Source organism: Pinus tabuliformis, chromosome J (genome assembly GCF_031772625.1).
Source record: "Pinus tabuliformis cultivar Carrire ecotype Pingquan chromosome J, CPIR1, whole genome shotgun sequence".
NCBI lineage: Eukaryota > Viridiplantae > Streptophyta > Pinopsida > Pinales > Pinaceae > Pinus > Pinus tabuliformis.
The window spans coordinates 1,488,089,501-1,488,116,144 of record NC_142295.1 but is presented as its reverse complement, the minus strand read 5'-3'; the positions used below and the strand labels follow the sequence as shown (position 1 = coordinate 1,488,116,144).

Below are 26,644 nucleotides of genomic sequence, written 5' to 3'. Positions count from 1 at the left end.
GTAGGGACATATTTTGTTGAAAGTTGGGTAGCCAAGGAGAAATTCCCATTCGATTTTTATTAAAGTGAGAAAATTATATATTTGAATATCATTGGGAAAAGTTGAAATTGAATTGTTCCGGCCAAGAATTCAAATTTGGAAGCAACTCTAGTTTGTTGGATATCATTTACATGTATCCCAAAAGGTGCTCTAGAAACCATTAGGAAACTTTGCTACAAATTTATAGGTCTAGAGACCAAGAAATGAAAGGACTAAGTGCTGAGCTCATGGAAAAAGTTAGTATTAACAAAAGCTTTTGGAGAATGTGACCTCAAAAATCCCTTTAGCTTCTCAAAGTCTCTTGCTGCAAAAAAATGCATGGAGGTTAACTCAAAAAACAATTTATGGGTCTAAGTGTTAAGTGCTAAGTATATAGCCCTTAATATAGTGGAGTATTGGATCAAAATTACTATTAAACAACAAAATAATGACTCAATAATATAGAAAATTGTTATCTATGTTTTCCATCCAGACGACAACTAGTTGTTTTGGAAAATTGGAAAAGGGGACAAAATGCAAATCGGTCTTGGCCCATGGGTAGGGAGCAAAGGTATACACCAGCTTCCACTCCTATTGATTCAAGAATTAAGAAACAAAGAATATTTCAATCTCTGACAAGTTGCAAACTAGGCAAGGTTCACTTCTAGGCACTAGTAGTGGTTAACTTGGGAAGAAATTGGATTGGGGGTAGAGCATGCAATGGAATGGAAAAGATACACAGACCTCCTAATATTTAGCAACATTAGACTCAAGGAAGAAGAGGACCAATTGATTTGGTCATTGAATCCTGATGGAGCAAATGCTCTGAAATTAGGCTACAAATCACTAGTAGAAGAAGAGAAGACCAACAAATCTAGTGGTGGAAAATTGTATGGAAATTAAAATTCCCAACTAAAAATAAGGCTCCCACATGAGATGTTCTAACTTCTCCATAAGAGAATTTTTATAGGGCAAGAATGGTGTTATCAAAGTCATCAAGCAGAAGAAACTATTGTCCACCATGTTGTCGCACAAAGTGTCTAGGCGTCGTGACAACGCTCAGGGTAAGGGCTGTCACTCTAATCCTTACTCTGTTTAGACTCTCTCCTAGACAAGTCAAGGGGGGGTAGTCCCTAAGGTGAATGAATAAGAAAAAGCCTATGGAACACAAGCTCTAGGAGACTTGAAGATGGAAAACCTGATGAATTTAGCACAAATCTTGGTTAACTGAGATGAATAGATTAAACAAATAAGACACAACCACAAGATAAAACAAATGATTAAAGACCAGTGCCTTTATATTCGATTAAACATAGATTGAACAGAAGCAAGATATCCCAAGTAAGTGACAATCATGAATGATCAATGTAAACGCCCAAAACAACAATATGTCTAGCAATCAAATCCCATGAAGAATTACGAAAATTAACTTCTAAGCAATGATTCTAGATAAAAAATGGTTTTCTTCAATAACCCAGATCTAGAATTAATTAACTTTCTCGTATAGCCAATATGACTTAGAACATTTATCGCACCTTGACCCTAAAAAAATCATGAAAATTTAATTTAATCACCAAATAACACCAAGGAAATGTAAATTTGTGTCTTAATTATTCCTTAGACAATTAGTCAAATAAAGAAATCGAAATGCTTTAATGTGACGGAATTAAAATGAATCGAAGGGTTAAAAAAAAAAATTTAATGGGCCATAGGCCACTTTAAAATATCACATGTGAGCGCAAATCCCTTTTTTAGTTTATTTCCTCCGTCACCAGAATTTAGAAAAATAAAATAAAATAAATAAATTTAAATGTTTTAGATTTTTTTTTATTCTTTAATTTTTAGGAATTTTTTATGATTTTTTTTTAATGAAAAAAAAATTAAAATCACAAATTAATAAGAAAAGTGAAAAAATCAAATCAAATCATTAATAAATAAAAAATCGAAAAACTAAACCGTTGAATGAAAAAAGAATTAACCGTAACTCCTAGGAATATACAAATAAAATACAAATGGACTAACTAAACTAAACAAGACCTAGCCTAACCTAATACATAAAAACGCATACATCGAATGTTTTCTTGTTGCGTATGCAGGTTTGCGGCGGTGAGAGCAGTGACGGCAGAGGAGAGGAAACGCGGTGCTAAGAGGCCGAGAGAGCTGGTCTGAAATGCAGATCAATGGCAGGGAGCTGACAAAGCAACGAGAGGAGGTCGAGGGAGGTGGAGGAGCGAGGGAGGAGTTGTCAACGAAGAAGCAAGGAAGGGTTGCCCGTGAAGGTTAGGACGCAGGTTGAGGGACACAAAGAGGTTTAATGGACACGAAAAGGCAACAACAAAGTGCAGATCGAAGGGGAGGGTTGTTGGATATGCAGTGAAGCAGCGGACTAGACATGGGTAGAAAAGGAAACGAAACGTGGAGGTAAGGAAAGTCCCAGACGAGGAACGGGCAACGAGTATATCGCTGGTTAACTCGACGGATTTCGTGGTTGCGAATGGAGGGTTTTCAAGGTTTTGACGAACACGTGCAGCGAAGAGAACACAGATGTATGGCAGCTAAAAAAACGCAAGCAGACCCAAAATTTTCCAGATTTAGAAAACCCAACCGCAGAAAATAACAAAAAAAAGTTTCGAAATTTTCCAAAAAACCACAAGCAGCAAAGGAAATGTAGCCCAAAACTTAAGATAAACCCAAAAAAAATAAATTTTACACTAATGTATTTTTATGCTTCAAGTTTATCAATGAAACCCTCGTTAAATCGTTTCCAAATTTAAAAAATTTTAAAGCCCTTGGACTGCAAAAAATGATGTTGACGAACCCCAAAGATCCAGATCTTACCCTCCAAGGCCTAGATCTGGACTCTACACAATTTTCTTCTTCAGATCTATAGCTGCACGACAACAAGAAAACACCCAAACGATATATACAATGATAAAACTAAAACCCAAGTCAAAAAACCAAAAATAATTTACAGGTCTATGCACAAGAATAACAGATCTATCAGATCTGAGGAGTGTGAGTCCAACTCCGCTCCCCGATCTGATAATCTAAGGCTCTCAAAAGCCAGATTTATCAATTTCACACATAATAAATTATTTTATTTTTTTAATTTTAAAGGAGGTGCTTAGCTCAAAACCCTTCATGCATCACCACTAAAAATCTTATGACAAACCCGGGATCAAATTAAGCTGGGTTCTTCAGAAAACACAGATTGGGAGTTGGTTGGTCCAACTGAAAACTTCCTTGAACGCCCAATGATCTAAAAATCAAAATTTTCCTGCAAAACTCAATCCAGCAATCAAAATAGAGCGAGAAAATGATAATAAAATTCAGATAAATAGAGATACTTGCTATCACATTCAAGATTTAAATTATCACCTAAACCCCAGCGACTGAGCAAGATACCTGTACTCAAATCACTCTTCAGAAGCTATTATCAATGGCTAAAAAAAATTACACATGAAAAACAACACATCTTACAGTCTTTCCATGAAGAATAACACCAGAGAATATTAACCCCAAAGTCTTTCTTTATTATTCACAAAAAAGATTACACGAGAGCTTTTCACTTAGCACACGACTCAAAGGTCGGATAAATTGACTGATGAATGACTTCTTATTTAACAATAAATCCTCCAACGGCTAGTTCGAGTGATCCTCGTCAAAACAATCTCGACCATTGATGAGGATCAAAATTTCTTTTAATCTCATCCGTCGAAATTTTAAATTCTTGAGGAAATTCGAATTTTTCAATTAAATGCATTTTAATTAATTCAAAAATTAAATTTTTGAATTAATTTCCTCAAAATTTTGACTGACTTAACCCCAGGGATCAAAGGCTTAAAAATTTATCAAAATAATTAATTTACCTTAGTCCCAAGAACTTTTAAATTTTGATTTTTAAGGGCTGACCAATTTTGCCTTTGGAGAATTTAAATTTACCTAGGACCTAGAATTAAATAATCTTTGGCTTAGGATTTTAATTAAGTTTTTGCCAAAAAATTTAATTAATTAACCTATGTGAGGATAAATTATTTTTCCAACCCTCAAGACACTTTACATCATGATTTTCATATTATTTTACATCTCAAGGGGGAAAACCCATTTGTAAAAGACCTTCACAGATTACCCATTTCTGCGACACAAATATAATCCAACAGACCAATAAATTTGTAACAAAATAACCTAACCAAATAGTTAGGATTATTTCCAAATCACTTTTACATAGACTCTATCTATAACATTAGGACTCACCTAAGATCCTAGTGACAAAATACATTTCAGCTTTGGGGTAAGACTGAAAAAAACCTCTGCGGACCATCCGAGAATGGATCGGTGAGACAATAAACCTCCCGGAACGTTGATCGTTACCAGAAAAGTAGGTTTACCTAGGCAATTACATACATGACACAGTTCTGCTAAGATTATTTACAATATATACAAGCAGAACGGGTTTACATTATAACATGATAATCACGCTGATGATGATAGCTAGATGGCACGAACAAATCAATCAGACGCTATCCCTTTTGCGAAAAAATGGGGTGTACTACTATGGGTCATTGAAATGTAGTGGTCAACACACCTCATTCCGGAATTTCCATATACCAAGGAGGTACGGAAAGAGGTGGAAAAGTTAATAGCAATATGGAATTTCTGGGAAGGAGGAAGTCTCAAAGAGGCCTTCAAAACCTAGTGCGACAAGAATGAGACTTCCAAGATCCAAGAATTTATAGGGCAAGGATGGTGCTATAAAAGTCATCAAGCAAAAGAAACTATTCTCCACTCATGCTAGAATTTCCATACACCAAGAACGTATGGAAAGAAGTGGAAAAGTTAAAAGCAATTGGGAATTTCTGGGGAGGAAGAAATCTCAAAGTGGCCTTCAAAACCTGGTATGACAAAAAATGAGACTTCCAAGATCGAAGAACTTCCTCTCAACATAGTCTAGGGAATATAAATTACCAAAAATCTCAAATTCTTTGAAGATAAAAAGACACTCCGCCTCAAATGTGTTGTTCAGGCCATACTATCTTAGATGCCTATCCACAGGTGCAGCAAAAAACTTTCCCTCATAGAGAAGGTTTTTTTTTTCACAAATAAAAAACTAACTAGCTTTCATTATGAAAATAAAAGCAGTTACATATGTCTGACTTATTCTGCATACTCCAGAGATCTCCAGAAGATCCAAATCATACCAAAGAAACAAAGAAAATGACTTCCGAAAGGACTTACAAACACATGCTTACACAAAAAGCCTTGTCAAACAATATAGTGGGATGCTGAGACAGAAAATGCCAAAACAGAGCATATGTGAAATGCTCCAAAAACTGAATGCATCCAGAAGGTCAAAAAACAAAAGAGGAACCAAGATGGACAGTTCCAGAACCTTCATACAGAAACAGGCCAATAGCAGGTCCGAGAATACAAATCCTGCTCTTAAAGCAACCAATATTGCATACTACTGACAATCAAGAAGCTGGCACCTGGGACAAAAACAGAGGCACAAAAAAGAAAAAAAAACTAGATATAAAGGAACTAGCTAAAGAGTAACCAATACCTGCCAGAACTTATACAAAGAAAGCTCCAGAACTACAAACAGAGCCATTGATGGAGAAGCTGTAGCTGATAATGCCTGGCTGCATTGTAACACCCCTCTTGGATAAGGAATCCACCATGCCATTCTGCTATCTGAAGATGTGGCTGAAGGTGATGTGTCAAGAGGAGTCCTTCAAAGCCCAAATTTGTTGCTGCCAGTGATGTAGGGAAGGAACAGCCATTGAATTCCGACCCTGCACCCATTCTATAACTGATCTGGAGTCGCCAATGATATGAATTTCTTCTAGAGAAAGCCAAGACGCACATTTCAATGCCCCCCCAGAGCACCCTCATAGGCAAGGTTAAGTGGCAATAAATAATAATATTCCATAAGACTTTTTTAATGGTGCTTCATTGGGGAAACCTTCTATGAGAGGTTTGGGAGACATGCTATACCTATCTTCACATCACATTATTTCTTTTAAAGCTGGAATAGGTCAAGAAACCAATAAGCCTCTGTGAAATGATGACTTTAAAACTGGTCTTAAAACTAGCAAGAGAATTTTGTGTAACCCAATTACAAATTTTTGGAGACTCAATGTTGGTTATCCAATAAATGCGTAAAGAAATTGCTCTCGGAAATTTTAAATTATGACCCTTTATGATAAAGTTCTCAACTACTTACATGATCATCTCTCATACACATAATTGTCTCATATTTACAGAGACAAGAACAGTGTTGCAAAGGGGCTCTCAAAAGCTGGAGTTGGGATGGACTGAGAAACCTGGATTGTTACAGTAATCCAGAAAGGGCATACTGCAGAATATAGTCATGAACCATGGACCTAACTTTAGTCATTTTAGTGCTTTATCTAAGATTTGTACAATAATGAACTTTGATAGATAACTGGATGAATGGTTAATATACTACTTTTAATCATTTTTATTTTTTGAAAAGGCTATAAATGTAACTGAACAGAAACAAAATTCAGGCCTTTTTTAGTGATGATGGATCAGAAATAAGAATTTTTAGTGATGATGGATCAGAAATAAGAATGTCATGTAAAGGGATTAACAGCAATTATGAATGCCATGGGCATCTTACTATGTATTTTTGTTATAGTAATAAAAATACAGTTTTTTTCCCTGGAAAAAAAAAATAAATAAATAAAATAATGAACATAGCCTAACAATCTAGAAAAATGGTCATTCGTGTATCAATACAACCAGAAGTAATCCCAACAAACTGATAACATCAAATCCATCACTTAAGCAACTGACAAAAATAGCAAACATGTCGATAGCTGTGGCATGTCAAAAATGTTAAAATATGAACTTAATTACAGCCGGCACCCCAGCATTCCATCAATGAAATCATTGATCTCCAATAAAAGATTTTAAGAAAACAAACCTCAACTAAAACTGTCATGCCCAGAGCTTTACAAATCGAATTCATATACTTTATTTCTTCATCTGACAAGACAGAAGCAATCAGAAGAACAGCATCTGCACCTTTCAACCGAGCAAAGTATAGCTGATATGCATCAATAATGAATTCCTTGCACAGCAGAGGGCACTGCATTTCACATCCAGTACATATAAGAAAGGCGCAAAGGACAAATGATATTAAGCACTAGACCCACTTCTTACACTTCTCACCTTTAACAATTTAGAATGAATAATAGATGAAAAGTTGCAATAGTTCTATTAAAATAGGAGTCTGTCCCTTGATCCTTGAAGCATCTGACCAGCAAATTTAAAAACTAATGCAATTTGGCCCACAACTTCTATGCTAAGAGAATTCCCAAGACAAACCAGAGAATAGAAATATACCTCTATGATTAGAAAGTACACTCCACATTTTTCTAGTTTGCAAAAGGTGGGATTTTAAATATTAGATTTCCAAGCAAACCTGATGGTATGCAATCATTCTGCAGATATTCTGACTAGTGCTTTCGAGATAAAGCATGTTATAGATTATAACCTGGTTTGTTTATAAATTCTTATTTTCTATCCAAGCTAAAAAGCATCATCATGAAACTATCTTATGTGGAAACTAAGCATTGAGCTGAGCACCTCTATTCCAGCATTTCGAATGGCCTGCAAGTTTTCAAAGCTTCCCTGGAAAATGAAAAGGTAGATGTAAAAATACAAGTTACATATCATACTTAAACAGAAGAGGACGCATAATGCAAGATAAATTATTAGATTTAATTGGTTTTAATCTAAAAAAGTCAACTTAAATGAAAAAAGAGTACCTGAAAGTATTTGACATCTGTCAATACACTGAGGCATGCTGCTCCTCCCTTTACATAAGCTTGAGCTATTTTTACCTATTGGTTGACAGAATCCCAGAATCAGGTCCTTTGATTAATATAGCTCTGAAATAAGCAGTTTGATCGCTAAATCAAGCATGAATATACACCTTGTAAAGAGCTGCTAAGGAAAAATAAATATGAGACAATTTGCACCACTACCTCTAACACCAAGTTAATCTGCAGTTGTAAGAAACATACAAGAAAAAATAAGCATGTGCTAACCAACTTCAATGCACAACTTAAATACTAGCATTTCATTGGTAAAGGTGACAAATCACCGAGCCTGCTTGGCTTCCATCCTCAAAGATGTCCTAAGCTTTTGGCAATTTTCTAGACAAAAATTTTGATTGGGAAGTTTTGTTCGTCTTATTTCCATGTTAGAATGTTTTTTATCATATGCAGGATCACTACAAGCATAAACCATCATACTTAGTCCACTTTCCTGGATATGAAAAAGCTTTTGATGGCCTTGAAGAGATTCTCCGCACATCATCCTGAATAAAGAACCTATCCTTGAAGAGATTCTAGTTCTTTATATTATTCTTATTTACTTATCCTTGTTCCACATATTCTCTTTACACACTTCTCTTTGACTTTTATCATATCAGAATTTCAATTCTAAGATGATGTTAATTCCTTATGATATAAAAACAAGCAACGTCTCCATAGATAAACTCGCAACACTCATACAAATGAAGTTGGAAACAATATAAGATAAAATAATATAACATAATTTTATTAATATCCGGAAGTAACCAAAACAGTAGGTGAATGGGAGTAAAAAATACAGCAAGTCACATACAACATGTGGAGTGTCTTCGGGCTGTGGGAGGAAAGGATACCCAGAAGGTCCTTCTAAGGCATCGAATTCAGCAAGGACTGTTAGTCAGCAAGGGATATCTCTTCAGATCCTTACTTTCACTCCTCGTGTCAAGATTTCTGGTACCTTTTCTGTTCAAAGAATATGAAAGACTTAGGAAGCCATTAAGCCTTATTTTTCCTAGGAGACATCTCTTTTGTCCGACCTGTCCTTTAATGATCATTGTCTCTAGTGGTCACCTCTAGTTCTTATTGAGGGGGATCCATTTGTTGAGCCTTTTCAATACTCAACTATAAGACTCTACCAGTGTGGCATTTAGTTGGCCAGTGATCTCTTGGACAGCCCCTCCAAATATGGGCTCCCCTAGGCCATGGTTAAGAGGAAATTTATGTAGGCCAATGGCGACAAATTTATTCTAACCACAATTAGAGGATCATTCTTGAGAATCATTAGTTAAAACTTGACCTCCTTGGCACCTACACCTCAAGCCTAGTAGTTGAATTGGCGTTGGAGACAGGATACATCTTTTTCCAAGTACAAGCCATCCATGGGTTATGTTGCCCCGCACATCAGCAAGGGTATATATAAAAAAAAAATGTAACATTTATCACCACCATTATAAGCCCAAGGTCACAAGTCAAAGCATTGTAACAACCATGTGAGGTTTTATATTAGGTATCCCAAGCATGTGTCTTGTTCTCAGTGTCTATATCTTGTTATTTTGGTCAAACCATTGTTGGTCCCTTGTAGTTCATTTTGGGTTCCTCTAGTCCTATATAGGATTGGAGAGCCTTCGTTGAGCTTACATGAGGACTCGTCATTTTATGGGACCCTGATTTTGTATGGGTGATCACCAATATATGGGCTAGTACAACCTGCATCAAGGTGCACCTATGTCTTTACCACATGGTTAGAGTCCATCGAGTCTGTAGGTGGCTTAGCTTTAGTGCAGTATCTCTTAGATAGCTCTCATACATGGTAGTCTCATTTTTTACATCTGTCACATTTCCCAAGGTAGTACTGGATTCCCAATGCAAAGTGGTCTCAGTGATCAAAAAGTCCACTTGGTCTCAGATTGTTCAACTTGATGAGAGCAGTCCATGCCACATTGAATTTTTCCAATAATAGATGACAGTGGCTAGTTACAGTTTGGTGAAACTTGGTCAATGGGTCAAACAGGTTTCCAAGCGGTAGAACAAGGGCAACGTCGAGCAGAATGATGCATGCATTGCATCAAAAATGATCAGCAGAGCAAGACAAACAATACCCATGTGCTAGATTTCCAAGATTCCTCAAGGCATTAAGGCACCAACATAGGTGGCAGATGACTTAGCGGAGTTGGTGATGATGCAACAGTAGGCAAGATATGAAGATTTCGAGAAAGACCTAGTTCAGATCATGACCAGTATAGCCAAATCCAAGTGTTGGAATTGTCAGATAGTCAAGGAAATTTGAGATCTAATTGGCAGGTGGCCAATACGAGTTAGTAAAGGGAAAAGGTCAATTCAAACTACCTATTGGTGAAGTCAACTGTCTATTGGGTGGGATGACTAATTGTTGGAGACTCCATGGACCAAGAAGTTGAGTAATAGACCAAGAAAGTAGCCATTTGAAGACAAAATATTCCTCCAAATGACCGAGTTGAACTTCCTATTCAAATCGAACCTCTCAAGGGACTGTGTCAAGTTTCCTCAAAGGCAATTAAGTGGAATTTTGAGCTACTATTGTTTATTATTCTTCATAGTTGACCATATTGAACCATTAACAAAGGGCTTTGTGAACCAAATTGGGTAATTGAAGCCACCCCTTAATGTGCAAAGAAAGAATTGTAATGTAATATTTTCTGAAATTTTAACTAAGTCTCCAACATGTGGATGACTAGTAAAATATTATTTTGGAGGAGGTGTCCAACTAGTTGTTATCTAGCCGTTAAGAATTGTTCAATAAAAGGCAAGCCTCCCCTCTTGTAATTGTTGTTGTTGTCATATGAAATAAGTGCCATCATTATAATTAAAATAACTCAATTTTGCAAACCCTTGTCCATATTTTTATGTTAACTGTGTGGGGTGGCTTTTGTTTGTATCTTATTCTCTTGATCAAATTGCTATTAGGACTATGATCTAATAAACTCACAAATAAGTAAAACTACACAACAGTTGACAAGTTTAGCCACTGAAGGGCTACATAGTCATGTGGAGGGGTGAACTAGGTGGAAACCCCACATTGCTTCTTTTTTTTTTATTTTGTAGGCGGATCACTCCAAACAGACCATTCTGAAAGGGAGCTTCAACTCGGGAAGGGGCTCGTATTCATCTCACACACAATCTGAAGACTATATACGCCACACTAAATGTATCAATCCTAGTTGGATTCGAATGTTTTCGAGGTTATTAAGTCAATAAGGGCAGCTTCTCAAACAGACCAAACCCACTCCCTTGATTTACCTACAAGGTCCACTTAAGGAGGTGCTAACAAAGATGAGGTAAGTTAGGCATAAGGTATTAATCTAACAACCACTTTACTCATTAAAACCCAATTTTTTTATTTTTCAACATTATATTAGGATCTATTCACTATAACGACCAAAATTCATATATGCAGTGGAAATATTTAAAATACTTCGTAGACAAAGACATCCATCGTAGGATAGTAATTGTAATTGTATATTGAATAAAACAATTGATGTAGGATGAGTACAATTGAGAATGAGGGACTTATATATATAGCCAGGTAAGTACCCTTTCACAAACAAGTATGTCTCTAAGACGTGCCTTTTCATTATTAACTAACTAGCCATTAATTAATTTACTTATTATTTATTATTATATTTATATTATTATGATTATTATTATTATCATCTATTATTATCTATTTTTACATAACTTATGTTCATAACATTGTCTTCTCCTTCAAAAAGTTTTGTCCTCAAAGCTTACTGATGAAGGATCGGATCTCTTCTGTCGTTCGGAATATCTTCTTGTTTCTAAGCTTTTATCTTTGTTGATACAAGACAATATGATGTTCTGAGCGATAGACAGAATTGTCGTACTGAAAACGGATCAAACCATCCTAGATTAATCTTCTGGGGAATCTTTTGATCCTTAGAGATGTGTGGTGAATAGTTATCGTATGACCGGTTTGAGCTCACTTCAATATTCTTCGAAACATATGTTTGTTTATGTTCTGCATGATATAGATTTGTAGATTGATTAAGGTTTCTACTCTTGTGATTCAGATGTAGATAAGGAATTTTTCTTGTTTGAACTTCCTTAAACGTTTTTATGGCAGTTTCCCGGTTTCCTTCAGGCATTGTTGTTGTTGACTTGACTACTAAATGCTCATTTGGGGTGTACGTCATTTGATAAGGAACCTCTGAGTAGGTCTTTACTTCAGTAGGATTTGGATTTTCCCGAATTGTGAAATTAGTGGGATCGATGTTTGTTTCTTCAGCTTGGCCTACTACATATGGAGATTTTGATGCTTCCTTTGCGATAAGTTCTTCGTATCTATTCTTCAATGATTTCTTATCAGTCTTAAATTTTTTAATCTGGTTAAGAAGATTTTGGTTATGCTTTTCTAGACATAAAAGTTCTATTTCTGAATCGTTGATCTTGTTGCTATTATCCTTCTCTTGATCTTTTAATTTTTTTATTTGTTATAATAATTTTTTATTAAGGTTCTTTAAGTGTAAATTTTCCTCTTCCTGCTCTGATAAACTTTCGTTGAGCTTCTCGTTAAAACTTTCTTTTTCTTGTTCTAAATTTTGCTTCTTAGTTTTACACTTCTTGACTTGTGCAAGTAGTTTTTGGATATGATCTTTTAAACGAGAATTTTCATCATTTTTATTGGATATGGCCTCCTCAAGCTCTTTTTGCTTCTCCAATATTGAGTTTTGATTCCTTTGGGGTATTAATTCCGTAACATCTTTAAAGTCTTCTGACGAGGACATTATCGATTTTGACTTTATTGTCATTTCTCGAAATGTGATCATCCTTCCCTTAGAAAAAAAAACATCAACATTTTTTTCTCTATGTTTAACATGAACGCACCCAATTCTCTAAACCAAGGTTGACCAAGAATTATGTCAACCTCCATGTCATACATTTTTACAACACAAAATTGGGATATGCACTCATAATGATCTACTATTATTTGTAAATCATTAATTTCATATTTTTTTCCAAAAAGATATGTTGTTTCGCCTACATTGGCATCTGAAATTAACAGTCGATTCGCCAGATTAATATTTATGTAATTTTCGTCGTTGCTTGTACTAATAGCGATATTAACTTTTTTCCCTTGGATAGTCCCTCTTAATGTAATTAACTTGTGATGTGTGATTAAAACACCTTTATAGGAAAATTGTCCTTCCTTCATCATTTTAGAATTAGGCTCCATTCGCTTTTTTCTTCAAAAATGGTCTTCTTTAAAATAAGTGCCCTTTTATTTGATAAATTTGAACACCTTTATAAATTCCTTTAACTTCTATTTTCTTCAATTATATATTTTTTCCCACTTAAAATAAGTTAATATAGCTCCACTATTTAAATAAACTGCACCTTATATTTATTATAATGCTTTTAAAAAGTACTCTTCCTTTGTTATAACTTGTTATCCTTATGTCTCTTTATAGTTCTAGATTTAACCCTTTATATACTTTAATATATGGATCTTTTAAGTAACCTTCTATAATAATACCCACTTTGTACTTATATATATTTTCAATAATTTTATGACTTGAAATTTTCTTTAAATACCCTTTTATAATATAAAACTTCTCTTTACATATCTTTTATTTATAATCTTTTCTTTTTCTTTTTGAAAAGTTACAACCCTAGTGAAACGTGGCTATTCACCTCTTTGGGGTATAATATAAAATATATGTCCACTTATGTGCCTTTGACTCGGTTAATTTTCTCTACGTAAAAAGTAAAACTTATCATTCACATAAAGAGTTTTTGTATTCTTTTTGTTTTTCTTTTACCTTGAAAATACCATGGGCAATTACCATGGATTGCTAAAACCACGGGCTTGTAAACCACTTAATGAAGAATCAAGATAATATTATCTACTCTTCCTTCTCTTACGTATAGTTTTAAATATATTTGGAAAGATTCTCCCTTAACTTTATCATGCACCTTTTATCAATAATGTATAACCACTTTATATATATGAATGTTCTCCTTCAAAATTTATATCGGACTATATTTATTTATTTTTTTAATCTTTATATGTAATTTTTTATTTTATTTTTCTTTTTTTTTTTTTTTTTTACTATCTTATTTTTTTATTCCTCTTTTTTTGTTTAATGGCCAAAGCACTGAATGACGAAACTGGCGAAACAAAGAAACTCCAACTTTGTGTAGCGAAGCGCTTCAATTGTGACGACAACAAGGTGGATGAAGGATTAATGGCCAAAGGTCGGATCAGACTGGTTCTCTTCAGTGGTTGAATATCCAGAGGATCGAATAGCTCTGATTCACTTGGTAACAAAGCAGTTTGATCCTCTGCCCACTGCACAGAGAAACGCTCTTCGATCCAGGCCCTTGGCTATCTAGGTTTCGTCAAGATTGAAGCGTTCCATTACACTTTTGGGAGTCTCTCCGTCGTTGATTCGTAAGAGGTCTTTGGCCACTAAACAAAAAAATAAATAAATAATTAAAAGATAATCAAAGAAAAAATACATATAAAGATTACAAAAAAAAAATTCATATAACAATATACTATTTTTATATATATATATATATAGTCTGATGTAAATTTTGAAGGAGAACATTCATATATATAAAAAGGTTCTACATTATTTTTTTTGTAAGCTTGGTAGATCCTCCTTTTTCATTAATATAGAGCAAATTTACACCACATAGTGCTGGCTAGGTGGCCTCAACTTGCCGACTGGGAAACCAAGTCTATTAGCCACCTATCTGCATTATATGCCATCCAGTAGCAAAAAATCTTACGTCTCTCCATCCAAGCAATATAAGTTTCAGATTTGTGTCCACTTCCATACTCTAGAGTTCTACATAGATATATAATTGCATAGACAAATTTGAAAGTTATTTGCATATATAAACAAAACTATCAGAAAGTAGACATGCTAATCATGTTGTTCAACTGATGCTGATTCCACCAGTGTTGGATCTTTGGCATTCGTACCAGGCAACTCTATCTGAACCAAGATACATGGCAGGTGTTGCTCAATTCGACCAAGGCGGACGTCCTATTTGTGCAATTGAAACTGCACCTTCTGAAATTCCTACTTGTAATTTGGCATTCCTTGAACTGTGACTGCCATGCCTACCGAGATCTGCTCCATCGTCTTTCCCAACAGGTTTTTCATCAGCCAGTATAAGTAAAGGGTTTATTTGAATTGGGTGATTTTACCTCTTGTATTTCCAGGATACAAGACGAGGACTCTCCAATCCTCCAACTCTACATCTGTCTCACTCTCCTGCTGATCTGAAATGATCATATGTTAAAACTGAAGTAGAATTGATTATGCCAACAGTGAAATGAATGTTAGCATAAAGTGTTGAAACCGTGAGAATTGCTTAAGAAGAAAGAATTTACGACAGATGGAAAAACATAGGCAAGATGCAAAACAGAAGTGAAAACAGCAAATACACAGCGATACCAAACAGCAATATTGATTACGGAGTTCGTCCCTGATGGACTACGTCTCTGGGTCCACTTTCAAGATGGGCGACCGCTTTACTAGGATTAAATCCGAGGAGGTCGATTACACAGCAAATTGACCAAACTGAATGTGCACGCAGGCACTTCTGGTCATTGTCATCAAAAATATCTTTGAACTAGCTTTCCAATGCCTGTCACGATTCCCAATTCTGACTCTGGATGCTCCTGTTACACTCTAAACAAAACAGCCTATATCCTCCAGAACCTACATACAAAACTCAAAACCACTCCAATTCCCTCTTCAATGAGTAAAATTGTTGTTTATAACCTCCTAGATGCATTCGAACTTCTTCCTCCAAGTTTAGGAATGAACTGCTGACTTTAGGGGTTAAATTTAGGGTTTAGTTAAAGATATTATGTCACTTTGTGACATTAGGCACCTTAGGTGTATTAAAATATCCAAAACTTAATTAACAAAACCCAAAATACACCATATAACAAATATATCCGCTGGCGGTTTACTAACGGCGTAGAGTTGGTTGACCGCTCGCATGTGAATAGGTGGTTCAGCTGCAGTCTTGTCACAAGCTGCCACCTTGCAAGTTAAGCCCGACATGTGAAATTTTAGGTATGTTCTATGCTAGAGCAATTTATTTCAATTTCTTTCCAGATTAGCAATCACATCAGCATAAAATAAACTGCAGATAGAACATAAATATAAATCGCAGAAGACAAGCCAAGACAAGAGGACACAAGATGTGGCGCTAGCCAGAGACAAACCCCAATGTGGGGAAACCCTTGATCAATTCTTCTTTTATGTTCTTCAAAGTTCAGCAGAGAAAGTGAGAGAGATAGTACATTTACAATAGAAGTCAACATTTGACTTTTGATATCTGCAGAGATCAGTTGAAGACATATTGCTTCAACTGATTATCTAAGGTGACTCCTTCACCTATCATAGTGCTGCCTCTCGTCCATTTGTTGCACATAACTGTGTGATATCATGCTGTGCCATCACAATGTTGAGCCTTGATCACTGAGTTGTTCTCATCTGCTCTCATCATCATGCTGCTCATTATTACTCATGCCCACTGTGCTACATCTTCCATGGTCTCATTCATCATCATGCTGTCCATGCCCATGATCTCATTCATCATCATGCTACCCATGTCTGTCCCTTAGAAGTTACCACAGAGGTGATCTCTGAATCTTCAACGAGATCAGGATCTTACAAGAACTAGATCATGACTTTGTCACTGATCATTCTTGACACAGCTTCTTCCATTATGCTGAGAATGTAACTATCACTGTCATTACTACAGCAGCACTTGAAATTGCTTGAAACCTTTGTCACTGCTTCTCATTGTGCCCAAACTTCCAGTAATATGCAGAGACTGAGGTTGCTCCTTAAGTATCATTATGATCTCCATTAATCTGAGACAGGAAAAACAATAGGGGGTCACAGTTCTTAGTATCATACTATCACTGTCACCATAGATACTGTGTCTCACCATTATGCCAAGTCTGTCTTACTGTTTCATGCCTCTTCAAGTATGCCTGCTTCCTGAGATGCGAAGGCTTTATCATGTCATACGTGATTTGGTCTGCCTGTATCCAAACAATACGATAGCATTTAGATCCTGCACCTATCCGAGGTCTGTACCCTCCTTCCTATAGTGCGGATCTGCTTATACCCACACGAAAGAATTCGAGTTGCAGTATGCGGATACCCTAGCCCACAGTAATGCATATCTTCTCTTCTGCGGAAACCCTAGCCCACTGTAATGCGTATCTTATGCTCCATCACCCGAATATTCAGGGACAAATTGTGAGAGCGTATAAGTGTCTTCAAGAACTGTGTGTAAGTAGTCTTCAAGAACTGTGTGTAAGTGTCTTCAAGAATTGCATGTAAGTAGTCTTCAAGAACTGCGTGTAAGTAGTCTTTAATTGTTGTGCGTATAGATGACAGCGTATAGAGTCTGTTGTCGCGCGGATTGACACGACAACGCTCAGATCGGGGGCTGTCAGTCTGATCCCCGATCCCTCCGTTTAAGCCTGTCTCCCACGGCTAAGGGGGGTAGACCCTGTGAGATGATGAAAGCCAAATGCCAAGCAATTGGGCTGGGAGACACGATGCACTAAAATGATTTTGTTAATTTGGTGGACCAGTGCCTTATGAGATTGACCTTTTAAATGAATACCTGCTAGATGATGTAAGAACGTAAACCATGAAAAGTAATCATCTATCATCAGATAACTAGGACTGCTTAAATGTTCAGTAAAACCACGAAGTCCCAAAATGACCAAATCTCAATATTGATATCCAGGAGATAAGAAAATACTAATGCAATCACAAATCATTTATCAGACACCATTTTTAAGATAATCAGTCATGTACAGGTAAAACCTTCATTCCGCATTTATAAATTCGAATCTTACCCTGATAATTTCCTGGAAACCGCTGGATTTTGGCAAAAGAGAAAATTTCAAATATTTTTTTTTTTTTTTATATGAAATCTAAAAGATAAAATCTAAAAAAAAATTAATCTAATACTAAACTATATAAGAAAAAATAAAACTATGCCTGAAAAGTATCTTTTTCATTTTTTTATTTTTTTATTTTTTATATCATAAAAATCTAATAAAAAAAAAAAAAGGGAAAACGATTCACTAAGAATTAAAATCTAAAATCTGAACAAAACTTTAAAGTTAGAGTCTAAGTATGAAATAAAGCTAACTTAAATCTAACTAAAATTAATCTAAAACATCAGAACCACATTACGTCTTTCCAAAAAAAAAAAAAAAAACTAAAATCCTAAAACCCTAATCTAAAATGATAAACAAAATTTAAATGTTTTAAAATCCTACAACCGCAACGCATTTCCCTTTTTGTTTTAATTCTTTATAGAAAAAGCAACCAAAAATAAAGACTTACGTTAAACAAAGGCCGAAAATCATTTGAAGGCTGATAAACTGCAACCCGACAGAGAATAGACGCAGTCGAAACCAAACGTTTTATATGACAAAAAAAAAATCGATTTCAAAGCACCGGCAATCTACGGGTTAACATTACTGCATACCTGAAGGGAAAGCAACATTACCTCAGCCGCCGAAAGGGAAGCCGAGTCACCTGCTGCCGGCGTGAGCAAGTTTTGATGCAGACGCAGACGTATTTCAGAAGAAAAGAAACCCGATTTAAGATATTACCTGTTACCGTGCGCGAATTGATGGATTTGGCGCTGAAAACCGCTGCTCGTCTATGTGAAGGGAGACTGGGCACTTTTTCGTTTATTAACCAAAGGCATTTCGATGATGATTGCAGGCCCACAAAAAACTTGCAGTGGTAGATTTACACAACGACTTCAGTTGGAAAGAGGATATACGTAAATCGTGGCTTTCTCAAGGTTTGGGCATTAGATGTAAACTCAGACGCCAGACGAGAAAATCGCATCAGGCAAGGGACTTAACCTCAGCCGCCAGTGAAGAAAATCGAGTCACCTAGAAATTTACTGATACCCTCGTGACTTGCTGGCCCGTAAAGAAAATGTTGATGAATGGGATCGAACACCACGTAATGGAAAGGACGCAGCTGGAAGCGGTGAAGGCGTTTCACGTGACAGGGCTCGGGAACGAGGGCTTCTTAGTAGTTATAAGCACAGTCAAAACAAGATTTGAACGGCAGACAAAGAATCGATTCAATGCAGCTCTTAAACAGTTTACTTGAGCCTAAAATCATGAATGCATATACACTAGTAAAGAAAAACGGAAATACAGTAACTGCATACACATTAACAAACAAGGCTTCTGCACCCAAGCAAACAAAACGTGATTACCTTAGCCACTATTATGCAGAGAAAGATGAGCCGTCAGAATGATGAGCAGCGTGCTGAATTTTACCTTTTGACTGGCCTGAAACCGATTTTCTGACCTGTATATATCAATGCTGGATACGCTCTTGCTGTAGTTTGAAATCACTTTGATGACTGATATCCTGCAGAAAAAGGAAGCCTGCTAGATATACACAAGATTTTGCAGTAAACCCTTGAAAGTTTGCCAAAAATCACAAAAATTTATAGCTCTGGGACAGCCAAATTTAACAATAATTGCAGTAATGTTTTCAATATATCAGAAATTTGAACTTTACTGTGAACAGAAAGAAAATCTCTCATGTAAAACAGGAAATAAACTTTAAATGATTAACCCAGGGCACAATCAGCTGGGCTCTGCACAGAAGAGCCTGTGGGAGTCGGCTAGTTCAGCCCAGAATTTCCCCAAACGCCCACCAGTATTCTTTACCTAAAGGTTTTCCTGCACATCTCAAGCAACCATCAGCAAAGAGAGAGAGAAATGCTGCTAGATCTCAGGAAATAATGGAGATACCTGCCATTATTTCAGAAACCCTAGCAACACTCAACCCTAGCAAGTGAACAAGATACCTGTGCTCACAGTACTCTAAAAAAGCAAGCTATGATTGATGGCTGAAAACTGAAATATGCAAAAAATTAAAGATCTCACAGCAATTCCAGAGAGTAACACCAGCATAATTTGGACCCCAAAGTCTTCTTTTATTAACCAGAAATCAGATTACAAGAGAGCTTTTCAGTACAGACTCACAGATCAGATGATCTGAAATGACCCCTAGCACCCTACTTAAAGGAAATGCCTCCAACGGCTAGTTCGAGTGATCCATGTAGAAATGATCTCGACCGTTGATGAGGATCAAGACATCTCTTGATCTCATCTGTCGATTTATTCACTTAAAATATTATTATTTTATTAGTTAGGGTTTTTGCTTTATTTTTTAATTTTTTATTATTTTTTATTTATTTCATTTTTTAATTTTTACTTATTTTATTATTTTATTATTTTTATTCATTTTTTAATTTTTTAATTCATTTTTAAAATGGATCATCGAACTAAGCCTTCGGAAAACATCACCTAGGACCTAGGACTTAGGACTCATGAGGGGATTTAAAACATTTTTCGACCCTTAGGACACATGACTTTTACAATTTACATCTTAAGGGAGAAAACCCCTTTAACATAGACCCTCACAAATCACCCAGTTCTGCGACACAACTATAATCTAGCAGACCAACACACTAGGATTCTCCTAAAATTTCAATGACAAAATCAATCCCGGCTTTGGGGTCAGGTTTGAAGGAAAACTCTGCCGATCTGTGGATCGGTGAGACGAAAAACCTTCCGGGACATAGATTATAATCAGAAAGTTAGGTCCACCTAGGCAAATTACATACATGACTCATGTCTGCTAAGATTATTTACAATTAATACATGCAGACTGGGTTTACAATCAAAAAGATCAAGTTGCTGATGATGGCAGGATGGCACGGACGTGCTGATCAGGTGCTGCCTCTTTTTGCCAAAAAAAGGGGGATGTACTGCATGGGTAGTTGACCAGTAGAGGTCAACAGAGTCTATAGTTGTTGCGGATATGCATGACAGCGTAAAGAGTTCATTGTTGTGCGTATAGCATCTCCATTGCAAACGAATTAGGGTATCACGTAGATGTTTCCATTGTTGTGTATAAGGTCTTCTATTAACAACGTATAATAGTGTCTCCATATGTGCGTATAAGCTAGGGCATCATACCAGGCCAGTGTATATTCATTGTGTCTCTCCTTCACCAAAAACCCAAAACGTGGAGAGGAGGAGATCACATGAAGAGTGAGTCAAAATGACTTCAAATCCTCTTCTATTTATACTAAAACGTAGATGATGAATGGACATGTCTATTGGGCTTCTGAGCCTACATAGGATGCTGCCCGACTTGACAATTTGTTTTATAACATAAAACAATTCATAACTTCATAATACTTATCAGAATCAGATGATCTTTAGATCAATCCTACACCTCTCAATGAGAGGGATCCAATAAAAATATCAGCTTCCATTAATAAGATGACCCACATGGAGTTTGGCCCTAGTTGCCAATTTTAACACGACGGTTGTGGTCAATCAAATTGCATGTGACATCATTCCCGACGCGGTTATCCAGGAGGTAATCCACTCTGGCGGTTCCGACAGTGAGTTGTTCACATGGTCACGGTTTGATACAATTCCCTGCGCGGTCATACTCTGCCACAGTAACCCCGACAGCTAAACTTTTATCCGGTCACATGAGCCCGCTACAGTGTTCTCTGACGCAGTTAGAGGCCAACGGTTAGGGACTGATATTTAAGTTTTGTAATGTTTTTAATATGTTTGCAATAGCCCGAATGGGTTTTGACTTTGGAAACAACATTTTTAATGCAAGTTTTAGGTTCTAGGTATAGTTTTAAGTCTTTAGGTGTTTTATTAGGTTTGTATTTTTCACCATAGCTTTGTAGTGCTAGGTTTTAGCATGATGTCTTAGGTGTTAGGTATTAAATCTTTAAACCTAGGTTCTAGGGTTTAGGTTTAGGACTCAACATTTAGAGGTCTATTACAATGTTGTAAAACCAGAAACCAGTGTTGATATCGCGATATTTTCGGCTCAAAATATCGCGAGACGATCCAAAATATCGCCGGGAGATAGTAAAAAAATTTCGCGCAGGTTATAAAATTCCGATTTTGGTTTTTTATCAATCATTTTCATTTCTGATTGCTGGAGAAAGAAGGGGAGAGCTATGTGCTTGCTGCCAAGGAGGGTTTGAGCGTTGCATAGCTATTATCACCACTAACAACGAAGATTTCGTTGATCTAAGCTTCAAGAACAGTGAGTAAATTTCATTTCTTCCATTAACAGGTATGTTCAAATAAACCCCTATGTTAATGAATTTTTTGTTAGTTTTAGGATTGTTCTTGCTTGCCTATTTGCCTACAATCATTTTGCTTGTTTTTTTTTCCATTTGAAAAGATTTTCATGCCCATGAGCAAATGCAAGGGTTTTAAGTTTTTAACTTTTCTCCATATTTGGAGAGCAAACTCCATTTTTTTTTTAACTTTCAAATACACCCTCTTATTGTCATTTATGGTTTTTCATTGAATTCACATTGCAAAATTGCAAATAATGTAGCAAAAAAATTGTTTTGTAAAATGATGTGGTTATTACTTATTAAGTTATTAATTCCAATTTTTTTTTTGGTGCCCTAGGTTTGAGTTAGCCCACTACAAAATACAAATATGCCAAAAGCCTTGGACCCATTTTGGGAGTATGGGAACCTGATGGTGGGACAAATCGTGCATATCTTACATGCAAATTGTGTGGCACCAGGATAACAGGTGGGGTTACAACATTGAAATACCATCTGGCTAGACTCAGTGGACATGATGTTGGGATTTGTACAATTTCTAGTCCGGAGCTTATACAAAAAGCTCTTGAGGCAATTGATGAAAAAGACAGAAAGAAGGAAGAGGCAGAAAGAAACAAAGCTGAACATGCAGGTAGATCTTTCGGGATATCTTCTCCTGATTTTGATGTTGAGGGTAGTGGGATGGGCTCCACTGCTGGCACATCATCACCTACTACTACTAGTGCGAGGTCATCATTTTTTTGTTCCATGAACAGGACATGGAGCACAACCTAGCATAAAATCGCTTGTTAAAAAAAAGGAGAAGCAAGAAGCAGATAGAGTCATGGGGAGGTGTATTTTCTAGAGCGACTTACCTCTCAGCATCACCAAAACCAATCCATTTTGGCAGCCAATGTGTGATGCTATTGTTGTTGTGGGCCCAGGGTACAAAAGTGTTACATATGAGGAGTTGCGGGGCCCAATTCTTCAAGCAGAAAAGTAGGACATCAACTCTAGATTGGCGGAGTTGAAAAAGACATGGGAAGTTACTGGATGCACAGTGATGTCTGATGGTTGGACAGATAAGAAGGGTAGGACCCTTCTAAATTTCTTGGTATATTGTCCTAGAGGTACCATGTTTATTAAATCGTTTGATGCATCAGAACATATCAAAAATGCAACAACGATATGTGAGTTGTTAGATGGCTTCATTCGGGAGATTGGTGTGCAGAATGTGGTGCAAGTCATAACAGACAATGCAGCTAATTATGTGTCTGCCGGCAAGTTGCTTATGGAGAGGCATCCCACATTGTTCTAGACTCCGTGTGCAGCACATTGTCTCGATTTGTTGCTTGAGGATATGGGGAAACTCTCCTTCATCAAGGAGGCGGTTGATATGGCTAGGAGCGTCCCCAAGTTTATTTATAACCATGCTTTTGTTCTTAGCCTCATGAGGAGGTTCACTAGAAACAAGGAGTTGCGGCGTCTTGCGATCACACTTTTTGCCACAAACTTTATTACTCTTCAGTCTTTGCTTCGATGTCATTTCGAGTTGAAGCAAATGTTTGTGTCCGATGATTGGCGTAATTGTAGATACAGTAGGAGACAGGACGAGAAAGCCATTGCAAAAATGGTGTACTCTGAGACGTTTTGGCGTGGAGTAGAAGAAGCATGCTCAGTTAGTGAACCTATAGTAAAGGTTCTCAGATTGGTAGATGGGGAGAAGCCTGCAATGGCTTATTTGTATGAGGGCATGGATAGGGCCAAGGAGGCCATTCGTTCTTATTATGCAGACAAGGGTTCTGTTGGCCTTGATAGGCAAATGATGTTATGGGATGTGATTGATAGTCGGTGGACAGGGATGCTTCATCGACCCATTCATGCAGCAGCACTCTTCCTCAACCTCGCATTTTCATACAAATGCGGCTTTGATTTTGATGGCGAGGTGATGAAAGGGCTCCATTCCTGTATTCAGAGGATGGTACCTGACCCTGAGCTTCGTAGCAAAATCAATCGCGAGATACAGTATTATCGGGATTGCATTGGCCTATTTGGCTTTGATGATGCTATTAGGGAAATGACCCTCTTCATGCCACGTAAGTGACAAGTAATCACTCATTAGAAACTAGAATTTTCAATTTAGAATTTCCTTACTTATAATTCTATTTTTTTTAATTCAATTATGTAACTTTTATTTGAAAGTTTAATTATGTTTTAAGTTTTTGAATTTTTTATTTCATTATTTTGTTGTAGATATTTGGTGGCGAAGCTATGGTGCAAGGGCACCAAATTTGCAAAAATTGGCCATACAAATCTTGAGTCAAACATGTAGCTCTTCAGGGTGTGAGTGCAATTGGAGTGTATTTGAGAAAATACACGCAAAAAAGCGCAACAGGTATAACTTTGAGCTCCAGCCTTCAGTTGAGCAATTACACTTATTGTAATTTTTAATTTTTAATTTATGACCTTCAAGTGTCAAGAGTCAAGAGTCCAGACTCATTAGTTTTTTTGACACTCTTACAAGTTGGAGTTCGCACGCCTCAATTATTTAGTATATGTGCATTACAACATCCGACTTCGAGTGAGGCAAATAGAATCACCAATGGATCCAGATGCCATTTCCTTAGACAATATTGATGTATTGTCTCAGTGGAAGGTGGAGTCTGAGGAGCCCATCTTGGAGGAGTCACCTTCATGGCTAGAGCCAGTGGCAGATGATCCATTAGAACAGGGGCAGCAAGAGGAGGAGGACTCGAAGGAGCAGCAAGAGGAGGAGGAAGACACTGTGGGAGCATCAGCATCAACACCATCTGCTATAGATGTAGGAGAGCATAGCCCCATACCTAGCACTCATTATTTGACATTAGGTGCAAAGGCAGAGTCAGGGCCTTCTACTACTAGAGGCAGGCCTGGCAAACAGCCCATCATGTTTTCCCATAAAAGGGGGAGAGGGCAGTGATTTCAGATAGATAGCTGCTAGTTTTATTTGTTATGCTACATATAACTCATGATGATGAGATACTTTTATATATGTGATGTTATTTTGTATTCGTTCTCCACATTTGAGTCCTTGAATGGACAATTATCAGGGATCAGCAAGATTTGGTATTGCCTTTGATGTATCATTTCTATTTGACATCATATATATCAGTGCTTTCTTCATATTTATGTACCAATGTGTTTATTTCATGTTGTTATTGCTTTATATGTTTAAAAATTTGAAAAAAAAATGAATATATTATGCATTTTTTATGCTTGCCAATATTTTCGCTAATATTGCCAATAAGATATTTTCTGGACCCTCGTCGATATTTTGCCAATACCGATATTTTCAACACTCCCAAAAACCATCACCATGTCGATGAGAGGGTCGATTAAACCATCGAAGAAGAACTTGAAGAAGACCAATACCATAACGATCATGAAGACCACATCAACCATTGACAACACCGGCGGAACTGAAAATCAACACCGGACAACCTAAACCATAAACATCACTTTCAAATCTAAAGACACCAGACAATGAACGCTGACGACAAAACTGGACCTGTGTAACTGATCTGACCAGATCCTTCTCGATCACTTGCTTCACTTTTGCTTCCCATTCTTCTAACAAATTTCGAATTTCTTCATTGGTTCCCTCTCGGTAAGCGACTGTCGCTTCGCTAATTAACCTTTCAACAAACTTCCGACCCCGTCAACCACCCAAAGGTCCAGGTTCTGTGTCTTGCCTAATCACGCGAGGTTTCTTACTGCGGCCTCAGGTTTTTGCAGGTCGTGCCATGGTCTCTCTGACCCAGTCCTGTACAATGCGACAAACTGTAACCTGATTAAACTTCAATGTATTACAACAAGGTGCATGCACACAGGTGGTAGGGTTGTGTCATTCCATTCCTCCAGCTTCATACCCCCCCCTGTCGGTTGCAATGCCATGCCCCTCATGGTCGCAGGCGAGTTCCGAAGAGAGGACCGGCCCATGACCTGCACCAGAGGTTGCATTTCGCAAAAGGCGCCTCCCCTTAGCAACGCTCCGGCATGCAATGTCTCCCCAATCCCAGGTAAAGAGGTGCAACTGCCTACGGGCATCGACCCAACCTGGCTAGCATGCCCTTTGTTATCCGCCCGATAAGCAAAAAGAGGACCCAACACAGGCGTCCACCCATCCCTGAGCCCCATAACGCTGCCATCGCCAACCCTCCTTCCATAGCCAATCTCAATTCCCTGCCAGGTTTCCTGCCCGCAGTAATTCTCCTCCTTCTCCCCCATTCCTGGGTCTCTACAAACCCCCCTCTGGCTACGCATGGTCATGTTACAGAGGTTTCCTCTCAAAATGCAGGTGTACAAGCAGACATTATCCCCATAGCCCAACCCCCCAGCTTCTCCAGCGACGCACCTACATGCTTCTACACTATGCCCCCTGCCCAGAGCCATCAAAATTCCCATACAGGAAAGGAGAATCTCAAAGCAGAGTGAGATGGAGAGGGTGCCTATCGGGTGCCAAAGACAGAAGCAAAAGCAGACACACGCCACCAGCCTGCGCCCCCAACCCCCCACATCCTTATGATCCTTCCCCAAAATTC

At 37.3% G+C, this 26,644-nt stretch overlaps 1 protein-coding gene across 1 annotated transcript in view; it reads right to left on the bottom strand.

Annotated features, from left to right (window-relative positions):
* Positions 1–26,644, bottom strand: part of LOC149233034 (uncharacterized) — a 277,002-nt gene that overhangs the window by 211,082 nt on the left and 39,276 nt on the right. Inside the window, exons 4-6 of the mRNA XM_089379652.1 lie at positions 7,815–7,889; positions 7,633–7,677; positions 6,968–7,132 (exon numbers count right to left, since the gene is read on the bottom strand). Of these exons, the coding sequence (XP_089235778.1) occupies positions 6,968–7,132; positions 7,633–7,677; positions 7,815–7,889 (285 nt within the window). The remainder of the gene's footprint in view (positions 1–6,967; positions 7,133–7,632; positions 7,678–7,814; positions 7,890–26,644) is intronic.